This window comes from Oratosquilla oratoria, chromosome 18 (genome assembly GCF_046742065.1).
Source record: "Oratosquilla oratoria isolate Oo_2021 chromosome 18, ASM4674206v1, whole genome shotgun sequence".
In the NCBI taxonomy this organism is placed as follows: domain Eukaryota; kingdom Metazoa; phylum Arthropoda; class Malacostraca; order Stomatopoda; family Squillidae; genus Oratosquilla; species Oratosquilla oratoria.
In genome coordinates this window covers 37,242,594-37,263,943 of record NC_134794.1, presented here as the reverse complement: position 1 = coordinate 37,263,943, position 21,350 = coordinate 37,242,594, and the positions used below count along the sequence as shown (strand labels likewise).

At 37.0% G+C, this 21,350-nt stretch overlaps 1 protein-coding gene across 1 annotated transcript; it reads right to left on the bottom strand.

The window, feature by feature from the left end:
• Nucleotides 1-1,386: 1,386 nt before the first annotated feature.
• Nucleotides 1,387-20,273, bottom strand: LOC143034912 (solute carrier organic anion transporter family member 74D-like). Its single transcript, XM_076201255.1, has 6 exons — nt 20,143-20,273; nt 18,863-18,907; nt 15,777-15,907; nt 13,398-13,501; nt 4,572-4,673; nt 1,387-3,463 (listed from the first exon to the last, which is right to left on the bottom strand). The coding sequence occupies exons 1-6, from the start codon at nt 20,257-20,259 to the stop codon at nt 3,285-3,287; spliced, it is 678 nt and encodes a 225-aa protein (XP_076057370.1). The 5' UTR covers nt 20,260-20,273; the 3' UTR covers nt 1,387-3,284.
• Nucleotides 20,274-21,350: the final 1,077 nt, after the last annotated feature.

The window sequence follows — 21,350 nt, the reverse complement described above, 5'->3', positions numbered from 1 at the left end:
CGATGGAGCAAGTGTGTTACTGAGTGGACGCCGCGAGATAGGAAGCGTGGAAAAGGGAGACCAGGCAGAAGGTGGAGAGACGAGATCGAGAAGTATGCAGGAGTGAAGTGGCAGAGGATGGCGCAATCGTGTGAATCATGGAATGCTATGAAGGAGGCCTTTGTTCAGCTGTGGACTCAGGATGGCTGATTTTATTGATTGATTGATGTGTGGGCTGTCCATGATATAGAAGTAATGTTTTTCTCTCTTTGTGATGAATCGTCGTCGTCGTGGCTATCCCTCTCTCTTCAGAGGATGATGGTCTTCGTTCTGGTCTGAGTGCGGTTATTTGTGCACCCGAAGGTGGTTGATGAGACCAATTCGGGCTTTGAAGGATCTTCCGCATGTTGAGCACGTTGTTCCTTGCGGGAGATCTGGTTTCGGTTGGAGTTGCCTCTCCTTCCTCCTCCTTCGCTTTTCTTCCATCTCTACACATCGGTTTGTTTCGAATGTTGTTGTTCCTTCCCGAATGGTGGACCTCCAGAAGTTTCGGCCTCTTGCATCTTCTTCCCAGGTGTTGAAGTCGATGTTACACATTTTCATGTTGGCCTTCAACAGATCCTTGTATCTCTTCTTTTGTCCTCCTTTCTTCCGATTTCCTTCTTTCAGTTGTGAATAGAAAATCTGTTTTGGTAAACGGTCGTCGGACATTCGAACAACATGCCCACTCCATCTCAGTTGACTTTTGATGATGTGAGCCTCAATGCTTGTTGCTTTGGCTGCTTTCAGGACGCTGACATTAGTTCTTCTGTCTTCCCAACTGATGTTCAGGATACTCCGTAGACATCTTTGATGAAACTTTTCCAACGTGTCCAGATGGCGACGGTACGTTGTCCAGGTTTCGGATGCGTACAGAAGTGTTGGGATGACTACTGCGTTGTACACGGCCATTTTGGTGTCGGTTCTGATATCATGGTCTTGAAAGATTCTGTTACGGAGACGACCGAAGGCAGTTCCAGCACACTTCAGTCGATGTTGAATCTCATCACTCAGGTCAATATTTGATGATGAATAAAACCAAAGTGTAAGGAACAGTAACTAACGGCATTTTTCCAACCACCCAAATTTATGTTAATTACGGCAAATCACTTAATGAGTAAAGTCCCAATGTCATGTGAGAAAACAGAAAGGGGAGAGAAATCTGTGACTAAAAAGTATATCAAATCAGGAAGGGTGTTAGCAGCTACTTATTGATATATATATATATATAGATATATATACATACATATATATATATATATATATATATATATATATATATATATATACTGTATATATATATATGTATATATATATATATATATATATGTGTATATATATATATATATATATATATATATATTCCCTTTCATGGCTGTGAATGGAAAAAACTGTTACTTGTATGTAATTCCTGTGACCACATGATTGGGGTGCCGAACTGCTTCAACCTGTCGTCGGTAGTATGACACAGTGAGGAGTGTGGGATTGAGGTCCATAAAGGTTAAACACTGTTCTAAACCTAAAATTATGTGAATGACCCACCCCCTATTCATTAGGTCTAATTTCCGATCCTTTTATGTCGGCCTCTAGCCCTAAGGCGAACAAAATGGCCTGGTGTAACTGATCAAAACCTGTAAAGGTTTAGATATAACGAATATAGCCTTAACTGAGATAGCCCCTACTTCCATAACACAAAATCCTCCCCTTATTCTTGATTAAAATAACTTAAACCTCCTTACAACTATTTAAAGTTAACACAAGGAGTTATTAAGAGATATCATTATTAAGACGTTAACGATTCCACGTGCAGGCACGAACAGAAGTTTTGATCCACTCTACAGTTATCACAATGTCAATATTTTTTTATGCCAAGTACTTGATATATTTTCCTATATAGTATTTAACTTACTGTTTGGTAATTTTCTCAAATAAATTAGAAAGTGTTAGACAAATATTCTGAACTCTGTATAATAAAAATCACTGGATGGATCAAAATTTTTGTGACTACAAAACAATCTCATTAATCTGTAGACTTGTCAAACTAATCATTTGTCTTAATCTTTTTTAATATCAACACTTGTGCTCCTGTATTACGAGCTGGCTATCCATCATTATTTAGGAATGTTTATAAGCACGATGTATTTCCCACATTCTTCTGTCCATTTTTTCATTCACTTCGTAGTTTCGGAATCTTTCTCGCTAAACTTAGCTCCTTCATGAAATTCGTCGCTTATCAAGTGCCTTAAGGTCACCCAGTGCCTTTGAGTCATAGTACTTGGAGGAGAACGGTGTTATTGTGTATAATTGACATCATGAGGAGGATGTCATATTATTTGATATATCTATATGGAAAATAATTACATCACATAAATACACAATGTTCTTCTCATCTGCTTTTAGAAAAAAAAAATGGTCTCACCAAATAGGGTGGCACAAGTGACAGACTTTATTCTGTCTAACATCAGATTATTTTATTCAGTTTAGAGAAAGCCCCGTCACAAACGAATTGCACGTTCTCAACTTAACGAGGCTACAAGGTGACTGGTGACCATTGATCCCCCTGTGAACGACCACAGATATAGATTCCCTTTGCTTTCAAGCACTTCAGTACCTTTACAACCATACATCTATCATTGACAAGAACAAGCACTAAAGTGTGACATTGGGTCAAAAATCTAATTTCAGCAATGTACAGTCACGAGTAATAATTTTGACCTACGCTACAGTTCTTACAACATCAATATTATTTTTTCCAGTTGAGTACATTATGTATTTTCCTATATAGTACTTAGCTTACAGTTAGGTAATTTTCTTTAATAGATTAAAAAAGAAATTGTCAGACAAAGAATCTGAGTTTTGTATCATGAAAAATTCTGGATGGGTCAGAACTTTTGATCATGACTGTACCTACCTCTCTACCCCTCCAACTCAGATATATGGAATGCTTTGTCCAGAATAAAAAGCTGTGATTGGTGTCACTGTTTTGAAAGTGGTGTGTGGGTGAATTCATGTTGTGTTCTGTGTCAGTGTGATCTTTGCTGTACATATATATCAATGACAGCTTTTCGTCGTTCCTGTTCGTTTTTTTTTTCACAGGCTTCTTTCCAGATTTCACTCCTCTCTTTCCTTGTGTTTCTCCTTCTTTTCTTTCCAGTAATTCATTTTTCACGATTCCTGTAAAATTACTTCTGTTTTCATCTTTACTTGTATATATTAGGCTCAATTTTGCTTTGTTATCAATACTCCTTGTTCCTTTGTGGGTCCTTCTATCTCGTATTTAATGTTGGACTCTTGTCTTCTCTCCTCTGCATCTTCAGCCTCCAATTCTGCTTTCCACTCGAGTCTTGAGGCTTCTCAACTGTCTCCTCCCTTTCGCCATAGAGGTCAAGGAGATGATGTCTGGTAACCAAGGCGACCTGAATGAGGCAGCAGATGACCATGCCTCCTGCGCAGGGGGGAAGGAAGAGAAAAGGTTTTAGAGTTTTGTGATGACGAAAGGGGTTGAAAAGGGGCAATCGAATGAGGACAACAATTACTGCATGCTACAGGACTTTTGGTGGTATTAAACACAAACTACTACAGGTGATTTTACATAGCCTAGAAAACTCTCTTCCTCAGCAAATTGCATTACATTGGACTAAAATTAAATTTTAGGGACATTCAGATTAATTGAATCTGGAGAATGTTAAAGTTTAAGGTTATAGTTAAAGGTTAAAGCTTTGAGGTGTTGGCTCTCCTCTATGTAACAGATAGCATCAATTTGTTAACGTTGTTATGTAAACCATGATTACTTTCTGTGTCCATGAAACAACTCTCCTGACCGACTTCTGGATCGACTGCCCCTTTTGCGAACCATGTGACATCACATGGAGTGAACGAAATACCCATTTCTCTCATTTGTTATATCAAGAGCATAAGAACACTTGAATGGAGAAGACTGCAAGAGACCACAAGGCCTACACTAGGTGTGGTTTCATGTCCCTTATCTCACCTGTCCTTCCTATCCATAAAATGATTTAATCTTTTCTTAAAACAACCAATTGTTTCAGCGCTCACTACATGGATACTAATTCCATTCCATTCGTTAACCATTTTGTTGGTAAACCAGTTCTTGCCTATTCTCTTCCTAAACCTAAATTGTTCATACTAATCCTTCAGTTCACATGCTGCCTATGTCAATTTATTATCTTTGCATACTACATTGCCATTCTTTCAGTTATTGAAATAAGCAGGTAATAAGCCACTATTTCTTTATGCCACCGGACTTTCCCTTACCTGATTCCACCATCTTTTCCTACACCCTTACCCTTTTCCTCGTAATTAGTCCATATATTTAATTATTCTTCATACCCATACAATTAACGAATCAACCTTTTCATTCGACCATTGGTGGCTAAAGGAGAGAAAGATTAAGTGACTGAATGCATGTGTAAAGAAATGAATAAGTATTGAATTGATAGCAGTTGCAAATGCTACCACTGTGTCATGTGAGTGTGTGCGTGTGTGCAGTTTTAACTTCTGACCTTTGCCATCTTCTTGCTGCCGTCACTTACCAGCGGGGATGCCGTGGAGGATCAGCCTGTAATCGTCGAGGTCGTACAAGTGACAGAATCCTCGCTGGCCACACGTTCTCTCCCACAGGAGGCAGGACTCATCTGAATAGAAACGAAGGATGAGGACGATGTGGTCGACATCATTTCACCAATTAAGGGCTCACCACACCTCTGCGTCGTCTTGCAGTCTTGTATGCAGTTGATATTTCAACGACTTTAGTAACACCCCTACGGGCCAGAGTCTCAAAGCATTCTTTTATGATTGGAGACTCCTCTCCACTCAATGAAGAACGTTGATCACTTTTAACTTCTACTATTCCTCCATTCTGATGCCCTCCTTAAATCTCCCCTTTAGCACTTCTATGAGTTCCTGTATTCGGTGTGATATTGTCTCCAAGAAGACAAAGCGTAGGGATGTCATTGATATCTCTAGAATATTGATGGCATTATACATACAGTCAATATCCCATACAAAGCTTAAATAGGGGTCTGTCTTCAAGATTTAGGTTCTAAAGTGAATTCATAAGATCAGGATTGCGAATATTTTCACACTAAATGCTAACTAGACAAACAATAACGACCCCAAGCTGTTGGAACATAGATTTCATCTAAAGATAGAAATAATTTCGCCAGTCACATAGTTATTGAGCAAAATCAGCCTTGTGTGGAGGAAATGAATTGCACTGTGCCATTCAAAGTTGTAAAGTTCATTTGAATAAACATTAAAGTAATATATAACTACCAAGAAGCTAATTTGTTTGTATTTTCATCTCTTCATTTGTTTTTTCTTCATATGACCACGTGATGGACTGAAAGAATTCTTGTTAATATTTCTTCAAAATACAATATATTCTGATCCTAATACTTTGGGTGTTAAGTCATGTGAACGTTGTCTTTGTTTATGTTTTTTTTATCATCTATTGCCATAATTGTTCAAACTTATAGAGATATAGTTTTTCCTGTATCACATTTCAGTTATTTTATAGATGTTTTCCAAACATGATTCCAATTAAATACTGTAATTTCTCTTACAGAACCTATACCCTGTTGCTAAAAATTATAGTGGACATAATTATAATTTTCACAGTTTTTTCAATAATTTAGCGGGAGACAATTTCTTCTTGCTTCGTACAGATCCAATAGATTACTACCATTACTGTCTGTAACGGACCGCTAGAACGAGCTCTGGAGTACAGCACTTTTTTGCTAAGATAGAGGAAACGCCTAGTCAGATATTGCATGGGGAAGGGAGAGCTTCACTTGATAAGTCACCGAAACGATTTATTAGAGTAAATTCACTGAGTGGAAAATAATTTAAAATGGAGGATGGTGAAGGCAAACAAAAATATGGTGAACCAACTTAAAGCAGACTAGATGTGAGCAGGGTTGAATCGCCGTTGGGTGTCATCCCCCCAAAAAGAAGAAGAAGAAGAAGAAGCTGTAATATTGAAAAGCCTCTCTGTAACCAAAGATAAGATGATGAGAATATTGGTTTTTCTAGGTTTGCAAAAGAAGAAGACTAGGTAAAAGCATACATTTAGAAAGGGAGATAAGGTATAAAAATATTCCATGAAATCAAGAGATTACAGAACTAATGAATGAAATCATAGATCTAAGAGCAGAATACAGGGCAATGTGTAGAGAAATGAATGAGTTAAAAAGATAAAATACTGAGACAAACAGAGCTTAATGACCTAAAAAGAAGAATTAAACATTTTTAAAAATGAAAAAGGGATAAAGAAATGATGATACAAAAATGAGTCTTTGAAAAGAGAAGTAAAAGAACAAATATAAGCGGTGACTGAGAAAGTTGGAGATACCATAAAGGAAACAGATCTTCAAGAAATAAAAAATCAATGAAAAGGAGAACAGAAAAAAAAAACAGCTTTTGAAAATTGTACAAGCGGAAGAAAATGTAAAGAAAACAGTAATTAAAGAGAAAGAGTCAGGGACACGGTAGATAAAATAAAATGTATAGTAGTATATGTTATTAAAGAAAAACATAATGTAGGTAGGTACTTATGAGAAAAAATGAGAAAGAAATAGCAAAAGAAATTCTGAAAGAGATACAAGAGGAGGGGCAAAATATGGAAAAAGAAATAGAAATGCATAGAATGGGACTATAAACTAAGGTCTTAAATGATGGCGGAAGAAGTACTAACAAAACAGCAAAGTTAGCAAAAAGTGAAAACTACAAAAATATATGGATAAAAAAGGAAATGAGCAATAAGGAAAAAGAGAGAGAATAGACAAAAAAACAAAAAAACAAAAACAAAAAAAAAACGAGAGAATAGAAACCGAAAAGAACAATTTATTTTTGGGGAGTGCTGGACTTGAGCCTGAGAAAATAGTATATGTATATGTATATGTATATGTATATGTATATGTATATGTATATGTGTATATATATATATATATAATATATATATATATACATACATATACATATATATATATATATATATATATATATATATATATATATTACAAAGGATTACAAAGGCGGAGCATGCCGACAGGAGACCTTTTGATCCATATCTAGGTCGGATGAAAAAAAAATCATATTAATAATAAATTAAAACTATAATAATGTAAAAATAAATAAAATACATAAATAAATGCATAGGTATAGTTGAATAACAAACAAAAAGGTAAATAGTAAATGATTATAAATTGACATATAACTAATGATAAATGAAAATCAGACAGACAAATTATAACAAAACAAAAACAAATAATATAAGATAAATTATAATCATTACAGCATCTTACTTAGGTATTTATCTAAATGATTCTTAAAGCTTCGAACTGAACTACATTGCACTACCTGTGCAGGAAGTTTATTCCATTCATTAACTACACGGTTGGCAAAGTTGTTTCTACCTACTTCCAAATTGAATCTATTTCCGGACAGTTTGAGACCATTGTTTCTTGTCTGATTCTCATTCAATGTGAAAATTTGGTCACTTTTGATGTTGTCAATTCCCTTTAAAATCTTAAAGACCTGTATCAAGTCACCTCTGAGTCTACGCTTTTTTAGGGAAAACAGATTCATGTGCTTAAGTCGATTTTCGTATGATTTATTTTTGATATTTGGAATCAGTTTTGTGGCTCGCCGTTGTACTTTTTCCAGTCTGTCAATGTCTTTAATGAGATTCGGTGACCATACGGAAACAGCATATTCCAAATGTGGACGAACTAACGATTTATATAGCTTGTTAATGAGTGATGGACTTTTGAAATCAAAAGATCGCGCAATCAATCCCAGAATCTTATTTGCTTTCTCAGAGGCTGAAATACACTGCTTGGATGATTTGAGGTCGTTACTGATAATTACGCCGAGATCTTTTTCACTATCCACTTTTGTTAACGAATTTCCGAATAACTTGTAATCGTACTTACTGTTATTTTTACCTATGTGCATTACCTTGCATTTACTTGTGTTAAATTTCATTAGCCACTTTTCAGACCATTGCTGTAATTGATCTAAATCTTCTTGAATATCTAATTGGTTTGAGTGATCATTTGCCACTCCGCACAGTTTTGTATCATCAGCAAATTTGGAAACAGTAGATTTTAGTCCATGGTCTATATCATTTATATATACTATGAATAGAAGTGGCCCAAGAACGGAACCCTGAGGAACTCCACTTGCAACACTTTTCCATCCAGAAGTTTTTCCATTTAAAACAACTCTCTGTTTTCGACCTTTCAACCAATTACTAGTCCAACCTAATAGGCTACCACTTATTCCATGCAAAGCTAATTTAGTAAGTAGTCTTTCGTGTGGGACGGTATCAAAAGCTTTTGCAAAACTTTTGTCATAATTGGAGATAACTGTGTTGTAGAATTCGAGTAAGTTAGTCACGCAAGAACGTTTCCGTCTGAAACCATGCTGGCTATCATTTATCAAACGGTTACTTTCTAAATGATGTTCGATATCATCTCTGATGATAGTTTCCATTATTTTTCCTACGATCGAAGTCAAACTTATAGGCCTATAGTTATTTGGTTTCTTTTTGTCACCTTTTTTGAATATGGGAGTAACGTTAGCTAGCTTCCATTCTCTTGGGACATCTCCGGATATGATGGATTTCTTGAAAATAATTTCTAATGGAACAACAATCTCATTTTTCATTTCCTTTAAGATTCTTGGATGCCAACCGCCAGGCCCTGGTGTTTTATTAACTTTGAGTTTGTCTATACACCTTTTAATTTTTTCTTTTGTTATATTTACCGTAGTGAGTAAGTTTACCCCAGACTTTTCACAGGTTTCAGTTTGGAATTCACTTTGAGGTGTTTCGTTTACGAATACCGTGCTAAAATAATTGTTTAAGATATTACACATTCCTTCATTTGAATATTCAAGTTGACCGTCAGCAGATAATAGTGGACCAATGTGATTCCTAACAACCTTTTTATCTCTAATGTAACTATAGAATTCTTTGGGATTCTCTTTGGATTTATCAGCGATGTTCATTTCGTATTGTCGTTTTCTTTTTCTTATTGTCTTTTTTAAATCTCTCTGTATTGATACATAACTTTCATAGTCATTAGATGCACCCGAGCACTTATATTTCTTATAAGCCTGTCTCTTTTTAGCAATACTTTTTTCAGTTTCTTTGTCGAGCCACTTTGGGCGAGCCTGATTTGGGGGACGTCTGTCCTTAAAAGGAATGTAATTTTGAATCATCTTAGTGAGCGTATTTTGAAATATTTCCCACATCTGATCTACAGGCCTTTCGTTTAATTTTGCCTCCCAATCTGTAAGCTGAAGCTCCTGACGTAGTTCTATGAACTGAGCTTTACTGAAATCGGCTATTTTAGAAGCACAAGTATCTATTCTAAAATTGTTTAGGAGTTTGAATCTGACTTAATTGTGATCGCTATTTGCAACAGATTCACCGACTTCTACATCAGTTACCATGCTTTCGCGGCTAGTGATCAATAAATCGAGCAAGTTTCCATATCTTGTGGGCTCTTTTACATGCTGAATTAAGTAATTGTCACCAAGAAAATCAATCAAGCGACTACCTATATGGCCATGTTCAAGGGTCATCCAATCAATGTCAGTAAAATTGAAATCACCCATTATCAATAAATCCCGGTTGCAGAAACTAGACAGTTCTTGAAATAACAGTTTGTCGTCTGCTAATGATAATGTCTTTGGCCTATATATTACACCTATATTCATTTTTTGTCCATTTGTTAGGGTTAACTCAACCCACAAACTGTCATATGCATCCTGTTTCACTTTCTCTAAAATACAAGCATGAACATTGTTTTTATCGTACAATAGAACACCCCCACCTTTCTTGTGGTTTCTATCCTGATGAAAGTGTTTAAATCCCGCAATATTAAATTCAGCTTCGAACTCTGTACCATTTAACCATGTCTCAGTTATTCCTATCATATCGAAATTTTCGCTTTTGACATACGCCTGTATTTCTTGAAATTTGTTCCTAATACTACGAGCATTAAAGTACATAGTTTTAAGAAACTCGTGATTATTTCTTTTTGACACATTTTGAGTTTCAATATCATGTCTTATATTATCATTTTGTTTTTTATTTATGCCTTGCTCTATATTATTATTATTTGGTCCTTCATTGACATTCAATGCCTCATAAAGGAAACAGAAAATAAGGAGGAAAAAATAAAAGTAACATAGATGGCATGATTTATATAATCACTAGATTGAAAATAGGAAAAACAGGGTGAAGGAGTCATGTTTTTGAAAAAAAAAAAAAAGATTAAATGTGACAAATATTACAGAAGGAAATAATAATGTGGAATTGATTGTGATAAAAGGTGAAAATAGTGACATGAAAAGTAGAAAATTTGTAGTGATATATCTGCCCCCGAAAACACATTCTTTAAAAGAGAGTGACCATTTCAAAATGTTGGAAGACACAAAGCATACATTAGATGAAATAGTGAAAGGAGGAAACATACTACCGAACATGACCACTGAATAAATAATGACTCAATGGGTAAAAGAAAATACGAGATATAGAAATAATGAAGAAACATCGATATTAGACTTAATATTTACATCAGAGCCTGAAATTGTGGATAAAATGGAAGAGTGACCACGTACACTTGAGCTCAAACTAAAAGAGGAAATACATTTAGGAAGAAATGAGAAACACAGAGAAGGAAGACTAATGTACAACAAAACAGAATTTGGGAAACTCAGAAAATTCTTTCAAAAAGCGAGTTAGGAAAACTTCTTTAATGAAGAAACGTAGGTGGAAGAGAAATGGGTGATATTAAAAGAAATATATAATGAAGGATTGGATAAATTCATACCAAATAAAAAACAGGAAAAGTGCTGGTACAACAAAAATGTAGTGAGGCAAAATATAGAAGAGACAAAGCTTGGAAAAGATGGAAAAAAATTGTGACATACACACACACACATACACACACACACACACACACATACACACACACACACACACACACACACACACACACACACACACACACACACACACACACACACACACACACACACACACACACACACACACACACACACACACACACACACACACACACACACACACACACACACACACACATATATATATATATATATATATATATATATATATGTATATATATGTATATATATATACATATATATATATATATATATATATATACATATATATATATATATATATATATATATCAAACTAAGAAATGAATATGTAAAAATGCACAGGGAAGAAAAAAGAAACTACAAAAAAGACATAATAAACAAATGTAAGGATCAACCAAAATTATTCTACAGATACGCAAATGGTTAACTAAAAGATAACAGGAAATAGTGAAACTACACCAGGGGAATATGGAATATATAGAAGATATAGAAATGGGTGGTTATAAATAAATATTTCAAATCTGTATTCACAAAAGAAAATATACACAAATGGGATGAAGGAAGGGCAGAAAAATCCCCCAGTTAAAGAAATAATTGTGACAGAAAGAAAAGGGACTAAATAATGAACCTTGTAAGAAAGCCACACGGCTTTGATAGAATTGCAAACTGGATACTAAAAGAATGTATAAATGAACTAATGGACAAAATATACAAAATAATAGGTTGCTCACTCAAAGAAGGAAAGTATCGCAACATTGAAAAACACCACTATCATGCCAATATATAAAGGGGGAGACAAGGAAGCCCAACAATCTATAGCCCGGTCTCCCTTACAAGTACAGTAGCTAAAATATGTGAAAAAGTAATCAAAAGTAGATGGACTAAACATCTGGAAGAGATCAATATACTAAACCCAAACCAGTTCTATTTTAGACATGTGCCACAAATTCTATTTGTTTTTATTGAAAGTTATTCAAGATGGGACTGCTTTCCTGGACTTACAAAAAGCACTTGATAAAGTACCACACAAAAAAAAACTATTAAGAAAACTCAAAACAACAAGTGTACATGGAAAATTACAGAAATGGATGGAAGACTTCTTGCATGGGAAAAATATGAGAGAGGTGCTTAGGTATAAAAACACGACCTGGGAAGAAATGGTAAGTGGAGGCCCACAGGGTTCAGTATTGGCTCCGATAATGTTTGCATATATTAATGACATGGATGAAGGTGTAGAATGTTACATGAACTTCTTTGCAGAAGACGCAAAACTGCTACAGAAAGTGTGGAAAAAAGACTGAATTGCCAGAGAGAGATCTGGACAAAGTCTGGGAATGAAATCAAAAGTGGGAAGTGAACTTCAACATTAAGAAATGTAGTATAATGGAATTTGAAAAAAAAAATGTATATATATATATATATATATATATATATATATATATATATATATATATTAAGGCAATATAAAATCGGTGCAAAAGAATTAAAAGTTAGTCCCGAAAGGGACCTAGGAGTAGTTATCACCGAAGACATGTCCCCAGACAAGCATATAAACAAAATAGTCGGAGAAACCTACAACTTACTAAGATCAGTAAAGGTGGCAATACTTGGATGAGGTACTGCTAAAAAATACTAGTCACACTGATAACACCAAGATTGGAGTACGCTGTGACTCTATGGACACTCAGTACAAAAAAGAATATAAGGAAAATAGAAAGAATCCAAAGAGCAACAACAAAGATGGCCCCAACACTTTCAAAATTGATATACGAGCAAAGATTGTCTAAACTGGAACTACCAACCCTGGAAGAAAGAAGAGAAAGAAGCAATCTATTGGCCATTTACAGAATCATGAAAGGCATGGAAGTCCTTGACAGAAGACTTATTAAAGTGGGATAAAAGAAAAACAAGGGGACATGAAAAGAAACTCAAAAAGAATAGTTATAGAAAAAAAAAAAAAAAATCCCACACAGAGTGGTGGATGTCTGGAACAAATTGAATGAAACAATAGTGTGTGCAAACACCATACAAGAATTTAAGAATAAACTAGATGTTACGAGATACAAAGACGGGTCACTACGAGCATAGCTCCCTTTCGAGTATAATATAACTAGGTAAATACACACACACATTCATGGGCATGTGTGTGAGGTCACAGCATTACCCATAGATCGGTCATGTATGATCTTTGAGCTCTCTTCCGGGAAGGAAATAGCTGTCGATCACGTGTCCAACACTTGATCCAAGACCATGGTGAATCACACACACACACACACACACACACACACACACACACACACACACACACACACACACACACACACACACACACACACACACAAACCACCCCAGGCACAGGCACATGTATACAATATAGAAGTATTCAGGACAGGGTGAGCATCGCCCCCCCCTGCTGTCTGCAACTTATGACTTACCGACGGCGAGTCCGACGAGGAGGGGGGCGCAGACGAAGGCGAAGAGGGAGTTCATAGCGTTGAAGACTCCAATGCCAATGTCCTTCTCCCGCTCGGCGACACATCTGCGTCAGTTGGAAATACTCATTAGTTCGTGTGATCTTCCGTACTTGGTGACACTGTTATATTCATTTCGGCTGACGATAGGCAGTTGTATTCATCTTTATTGTATCTCTACCCTTGATAGCAAGAAGTTTGAAACGGATCTCGATTAACCCTACCCGTAGCAGGAAGAACTTTTCCCTTTAGTGTGGCAGCCGATAGTCTATTCTATTTATGTGTAAGGATAGAAATTCTGTTTTACATTTGCTTAATTATCTATTTATTTATTTTGTGTACGTGACGAAGTCAATTCACGTCCACAATACGTCATGATCTCAAATAACCATGGATGTCTATGGATGCTTTCATAGGTCACGACCACGTGTGATAGCGTCCATAGACACTCATGGTTATTTGAGAGTATTACGTCGTGTCCAGGACGACGCACAGCCAAAAGCCGATACACGTGAAACGAACCTTAGCGGTGCACCAAACAACACATTCCTAAAGGACTGATACCATCCTCTTAATTAGCTAATTGTAACCAATATTCAATTGAATCAGTTTTGTTTCTTATCAAACAAATCCACAAGAGCTTGTGGTCAAAATGTTGAATAAGTGAAAATGTGTGTGAGTGATAAAGAGGGCTGGAGAAGAATGTATAGACTAAGGGTGACGACTTCTTCCGTGAGGGGTACAGTGGGGATAAACCGGTAATAATGAAGGTAAGGTGATGAGGTGTCATCTCTGCGCTGTTTAAGTGGGAGGGAATGAAAGGAATGAAGGCGTGTGTTGACGGGAGTATTGAAAAGGTGTGGGGAGATGTTCCCTTCGTATGCCCAGCCACCTGTCATTGCAGGTAACAGGGGTGGAAAGAGATCTGTTGAATATGGTAGATAAAAGAGTGTTGAGGTGGTTTGGGTATATGGAAAGAATGATTAGAAGAAGACTAGCAAAAGAAGTATTGAGAGGAGAAACGGAGGGAGTGAACTTGAGAAGACCAACAATAGGGTGGATGGATAGGGATGGAGGGGGCCTTAGATGCAAAAAGTGTTTGTCTGTCGAGCAGGAAAGAGGGGATGCAAGTGATAAGTAAGACAGTATAGAGATTGAGTAGATGAGGATAAACACTTTAAATGGTATAGTATAATGTCTGACGCTATTGTACCTGAAGAAGTGACAATTAGACCTTCCAACCAGTTGCGATGCGATAGTGCAGAGAAATAATTCCTTATCATAGTTTTAACCATATTTTCAATCATTTCACTTCTATTCATAGTTTATACATTTGTTCTGACTACTGTCAAGTGATTTATTCAGCTGAAGAGAAACACCTTTTGTAGCGAAAGGGTTAAAATGTGGTCGAATTGACAAGTTGAAAGGAAGGACGGGCGAGGGTTGAAGGGAGGGAAGGATGGAGGGCACGGTCGGGAGTGGAGGGAGACCAACAATCAGGGAGAGGTACGGTTAGATGGGCTGTTATTAGTCTCACTAGGATGCTCCACCTTCCCTGATAGATCAGAAGACGGAGAATGTAGCAACGTACGTATTTATCTACTGCTACTGCTCGGTGAGTTACAATAGGTAAGGAATGCCGACAGGAGATCTTTCGGTTTCTAACGAGATCGGATGAAAAAGAAAAAGAAGAAAAATACTGTTACTGGTGAATGCTATGATTATTCCACCACACAGGGTGAAGGCGACATCGTCCAATAGGGAGACTTTGACGTCTTTAAGAGAGAACCGTGATCTAGATTAAAATATCTCGATTAAAGAGTAATTTGGTTTGAAGAACTACCTCAACTTAACTCTGTCGGCTCGATAACACCTAGAATGTCGAATTTAATTAACAACTTCGAAGATTTTACTCCACCTGGTGTCCAACGACTTTACTCAGGAAAGGAGTCCCTCAGTGTTGGTGTCAGGACAATTATCAACGTGTGGCTGAAGAAACGTTTTGAAATAAGGAAAATCATAATCACAATGACCACCTTAGGAGGTGCGGCTCTGTAGAGAACACGATCTTGAGTTGAGAAATTATAAAAAAAGAGGAAAAACGCAGATTAGGTTGAAGATAAGGGAGCAGGAGAGAAAGAAAGAAAAGAAAAATGTAATGAAGAGGAAGGAAGAAAGGCGAAAATGAAGGAAGAAAGCAAGGAATGAGGGAAGGGAGGCAGGGTGGACGGAAAGAAAGAGGTAAGGAAGAAAAATGAGAAGGAAGAATGGAAGGGAGGAAGAAGTTAAAAAAGAAAAAAAAAATGAGTACACCGAAAAGCTTAATATTTTTCCTTGTCTTACCTGAAGAAGACGAGAAAGACGATAACGAAGGATGAGGTGTCCAGGAGCTTGGTCAGGCAGGTGATGACGAGGTACAGCGTAAAAGCAGGACACTCCACGGGGCGGCAGTACCCAGACGTTGGGGGTATTTCCTCGGGGGGGAAGGGCGAAACCACAGTTGTGATAAGATGTAATCAAGTGCGCATAATTATGCCTCCCACACTACAACGCAAGCATACACGCATCCACACACGCACACACACACACACACACACACACACACACACACACACACACACACACACACACACACACACACACACACACACACACACACACACACACACACACACACACACACACACACACACACACACACACTCACACACAAATGGATTGGTCTTGGAGAAAGCTTACTTTAAAATGTTATATGATACGAAATTTTGATTAAACGAGATGCTGAAGGATAGAAGTAACGCAGTACTCATGGGTGATCTTAATTGCAAAGGAATATGTTGGGAAGAGATGATAGTGAAAGGTGGAGAGGATCAATGTATTACTCGACATGACTATGGAACATACAATGACTCAATGGGTAAAGGGAAACACTAGATTTATAAATGAATAATGAAGAACCATCGAGACAAGATTTATTATTTACGTCAGAACCTGAAATAGTAAAACAAAATTGAATACAAGACACCAATTGCGAAGAGTGACCACATATTACTCGAGTTAGAATTAGAGGAAATATATAAAAAGAAAAATGAGAGACACAGAAAATGAAGACTGATATACAGTAAAACGGACTTTGAAAAACTTAAGAAAGTTTTCTTAAAGCGAGCTGGGAAAAATCTACAAAGAAGAAACACAAGTGGAAGAAAAATGGGTGATTCTGATGAAGATCTATAAAGAAGGAGTGGATAAATATGTACCAAAGCAAAAACAAGAAAAGGTGTACATTAAGTGCTGGTTTAATAGAAGGTGCAGCGAAGCGAAAGATAGAAAAGACGAAGCTTGGAAGAGATGGCGAAAAGACAGGAAACCTAGAAAGTGGCAATTTTATGTTAATCAAAGGAACGAATATGTAAAAATACGCAGGGAAGAAAAATGTAACTATGAGAAAGACATGATAGAAAAATGTAAGGATCAGCTAAAGCTATTCTATAGATATGTAAATGAGAAGCTAAAAAACAAACAGGAAATAGTGGGATTACGCAGAATACACAGAAGATACCGACATGGTTGAATTTATGTTCAAACACTTCAAGTCTGTTTTCACAAGAGAAAAAATACAACAAGAGAGAAAAGTTAATTCCCCCCCCACACACACACATGAAGGAAATAATAGTAACACGGAAAGAAATAATGGGTAAAATAACAAACATCGATGTCAGGAAATCGCATGGCCCGGACGGAATAGCAAATTGGATATTAAAAGAATGTAAAGAAGAATTAGTAGACAAAATATGCGACATAATAAGCTGCTCGCTCAAAGAAGGAAAAATGCCAGAAGACTGGAAAAATGTATCGTACCAATTTATAAAGGAAATCAGAAATACCCAAGAAATTACAGACCGGTTTCCCTTACAAGCACAGTAGCTAAAATATGTGAAAAAGTTATAAAAAGTAGATGGATAAAACATCTGGAGGATAATTATATACTGAATCCGAGACAATTTGGATTTAGACAGGGAAGCTGTACCATTAATTTTATTTGCTTTTACTCAAGACTACTAGATATAACACAAGAAAGGGACGGATGGGCAGATTGTACTTTCCTAGGTCTACACAAAAGCTCTTAATAAAATCCCTCACAATAAACTATTAAGAAAACTAGAAACCATAGGAGTGATACAAGGTAAACTATTGAAATGTATGGATGACTTTTTGGATGGAAGAACATTGAGGGTAGTGCTCAGAGATAAGACTTCTACTTGGGAAGAAATAATTAGTGGAGTCCCACAAGGGTAAGTGTCGGCTCCAATTATGTTTACCATTTATGTGAATGACATGGACGAGGGTGTGGAATGCTATATGAGCTTCTTTGCAGATAATGCAAAATTGTTAAAGTGAGTACTGAAACTATGACTCACTAGAGACCTGAATAGTGTTTGGGAATGGAGTCAGAAGTGGGAAGTGGAATTTAACATTAAAAATGTAGCATAATGGAATTTGAAAAAGTAAAAAAGATATCAAGACGATATAAAATTGATAGAAAAAAAAGAAGAAAAGGAAGACCTGAAAAAGACCTGGGAGGGTCATCACAAAAGGTATGCCCCCTGACAAACATACAAAAAAGAATGTCAGTGAAACCTATAACTTGCTGAGATCAATAAAAGTGACTTTTACCTACTTGGATGAAGAAATGGTAAAGAAAATACTAGTCACATTGATAAGGCCTAAATTTGAGTACGCTGCGACACTATGGTCACCCAGTACAAAAAAGAATATAAAGAAGATTGAGAGAATACAGGGAGCTGCTACGAAGATGGCCCCAGAACTATCAAAACTCTCATATAAAGAAAGATTGTTGAAATTGGAATTGCCGACTCTGGAACAAAGAAGAGAAAGAGGTAACTTGTTGACCATGTACATAACTATGAAATGCATAGAAGTCATTGATAGAGAAGACTTACTAAATTGATATAAGAGAAACACAAGAGGACATGGAAAGAGGTTCAAGAAGGACAATTATAGAAGAGACCTGAAAAAGAACAACTTTCCTCACAGACTGGTGGATGTATGGAACATATTAGAAGAAAGAACAGTGTGTGTAAAAACAGTACAAGAATTTAAGAGCAAACTAGATATGGAGAGATACAAAGACGGGACACCACAAGCATAGCTCCCCTTCACGTAAGATACAACTAGGTAAACACACACACACACACACACACACACACACACACACACACACACACACACACACACACACACACACACACACACACACACACACACGCACACAAAAGAGTGTGCGTACATATTGTAAATATATAATTTGATATGATTGGATTCGCAAATCGGCATCAATTGTAGTTATTTCAGAACCACAAGAATATCATTATCATAAAGCCAAGAGGTATGGAGTGAGTGCAAAATACCTTATCAGCAGTCATCAGTTCACCGCACGAACAATCGCTCAGTACCTGCAAATAGAATAGCTTAGTATATAAAGTAACCCGGAATTCTAAGCTAAGTTCCTCTTCAGCTTTCGTTAACGTCCTGTGGCGGGGATGGGGAATAAGGATGTCACTACCAAGTCCTCTAAACTTCGTCTAAAACTACTAAATGGAGTAGATTATGACCTTTGTATATTTGTGTTCTGTTTTGGAATCCAATTAGAGAACATGTCAGATAGAGTTTAGTATCATGAACAGAAATGATAACTTTTTATTGAAGATTCTGGTATTGTGAAAAGTGCAATTGGCCACATTTTTATTTTTATATCAGTAACATGTTCAGTCTGAATCATTTCAGCAGAGAACTCTCAACTGAACTAGATCGTCTTACATACGTATATATATATATATATATATATATATATATATATATATTTATGTATATAGATATATATATATATATATTTATGTATATATATATATATATATATATATATATAAATACACATATATACAGATTTACACACACACGAGCACACACACACACACACACACACACACATATATATATATATATATATATATATGTATATATATATGTATATATACATGTATATATATATATATATACATATATATACATATATATATACACACACACATATATATGTATACATATATATATATATATATATATATATATATATATATAAATATATACATATATATATATACAAATTGCTTTGGAGAATGACTAGAATCATCTGACGTCAGACAGAACGAGATGCGTAATTGGGTCGAAGGAATGAAAATGAAATTTGACTAAATTATATGATTCTTTTGAGTAGTGTGGGTTTAACAAAATGGAATGATGACAACAAGTAAAGTTTAATGAATTTCGACAACAAAAGGTTTTTTTTTCTTATCAGCTTCATCTATACACATCCATATGGTTTCACGCTGTAGAAAAAAAAAAGTACTAAGCACCTCAGCACAACCCATGCTTTGATATGTATAATTCATAAGTTTGTACAATATACTTAAAAAGAATAACTGTCTACTGATCACGGCTCTGCAGTCTATGACTGCCTCATAGCTTAATCTCAATGACTTCGGAAAAAGTGTAATGTAGACTCAAATGGAATAAGTGTTCTCTAACCATAGTCCTGATTTTTATAACTAGATTAGCAAAGCCCAAAACTTAATCGCTGTATATTCCCAGAGTTGTACAACGTATATTAAACAAATAGTTATATACTAACGAGAGTCCCATTTGCTATAGCTGCTTCGGAGCACCCAGCATGACAAGCGCTGTAGAAGGTATGGTTTCCAGACAGACACACCGGTGAGAACCGAGCGGGACAGTCACACGTCCTCATGCAATCCGTTAGCGGACTCCTGTCAAAGGAAGAAGGTACGAGGAAGCGTAAGAAGGGGACAAAAAAAAAAAAAAAAAAATAAAAAAAAAAAAATATATATATATATATATATATATATATATATATGTATATGTATATATATATATATATATATATATATATATATATATATATATGATATGTATATATATATATATATATATATATATATAAAAATGTTACATGTCTTGGAGAGGGGGGTCCTTAAGTCCTCCGAGGTCGTAAGTTCTCCGAGGCAGTAAGCCTTTCGAGGCTGTAAGTTCTCCGATGGTGCAAGTCCTCCGACGGTGCAAGTCCTCCGAGGGTGCAAGTCCTCTGCCGGTGCAAGTCCTCCGAGGGTGCAAGTCCTCCGAGGGTGCAGGTCCCCCGAGGGTGCAAGTCCCCGAGGGTGCAAGTCCTCCGAGGGTGCAAGTCCTCCGAGGGTGCAAGTCCTCCGAGGGTGCAAGTCCCCCGAGGATGCAAGTCCCCCGAGGGTGCAAATCCCTCGTGGGTGCAAGTCCCCCGAGGGTGCAAGTCCCCCGAGGGTGCAAGTCCTCCGAGGGTGCAAGTCCTCCGAGGGTGCAAGTCCTCCGAGGGTACAAGTCCTCCGAGGGTGCAAGTCCCCCGAGGGTGCAAGTCCTCTGAGGGTGCAAGTCCCCCGAGGGTGCAAGTCCTCCGAGGGTGCAAGTCCTCCGAGGGTGCAAGTCCTCCGAGGGTGCAAGTCCTCCGAGGGTGCAAGTCCTCCGAGGGTGCAAGTCCTCCGACGGTGCAGTCCTCCGAGGGTGCAAGTCCCCCGAGGGTGCAAGTCCTCCGAGGGTACAAGTCCTCCGAGGGTGCAAGTCCTCCGAGGGTGCAAGTCCTCCGAGGGTGCAAGTCCTCCGAGGTTGCAAGTCCTTCGAGGGTGCAAGTCCTCCGAGGGTGCAAGTCCTCCAAGGGTGCAAGTCCTCCAAGGGTGCAAGTCCTTCAAGGGTGCAAGTCCCCGAGGGTGAAAGTCCTCCGAGGGTGCAAGTCCTCCGAGGGTGCGAGTCCATCGAGGGTGCGAGTCCTACGAGGTTGTAAATCCTCCAAGGTAA

Bases quoted from the DNA above. Each gene is read 5' to 3' on its own strand.
- LOC143034912 (XM_076201255.1), bottom strand. From the start codon at position 20,259: ATGAGGACGTGTGACTGTCCCGCTCGGTTCTCACCGGTGTGTCTGTCT. The intron at 18,908-20,142 runs GTTAGTATATAA...TTCTATTTGCAG, and splicing joins CTATAGCAAATGGGACTCTC to GTACTGAGCGATTGTTCGTG. The intron at 4,674-13,397 runs GTAAGTCATAAG...GTTTCTATTCAG, and splicing joins CCTCGTCGGACTCGCCGTCG to ATGAGTCCTGCCTCCTGTGG.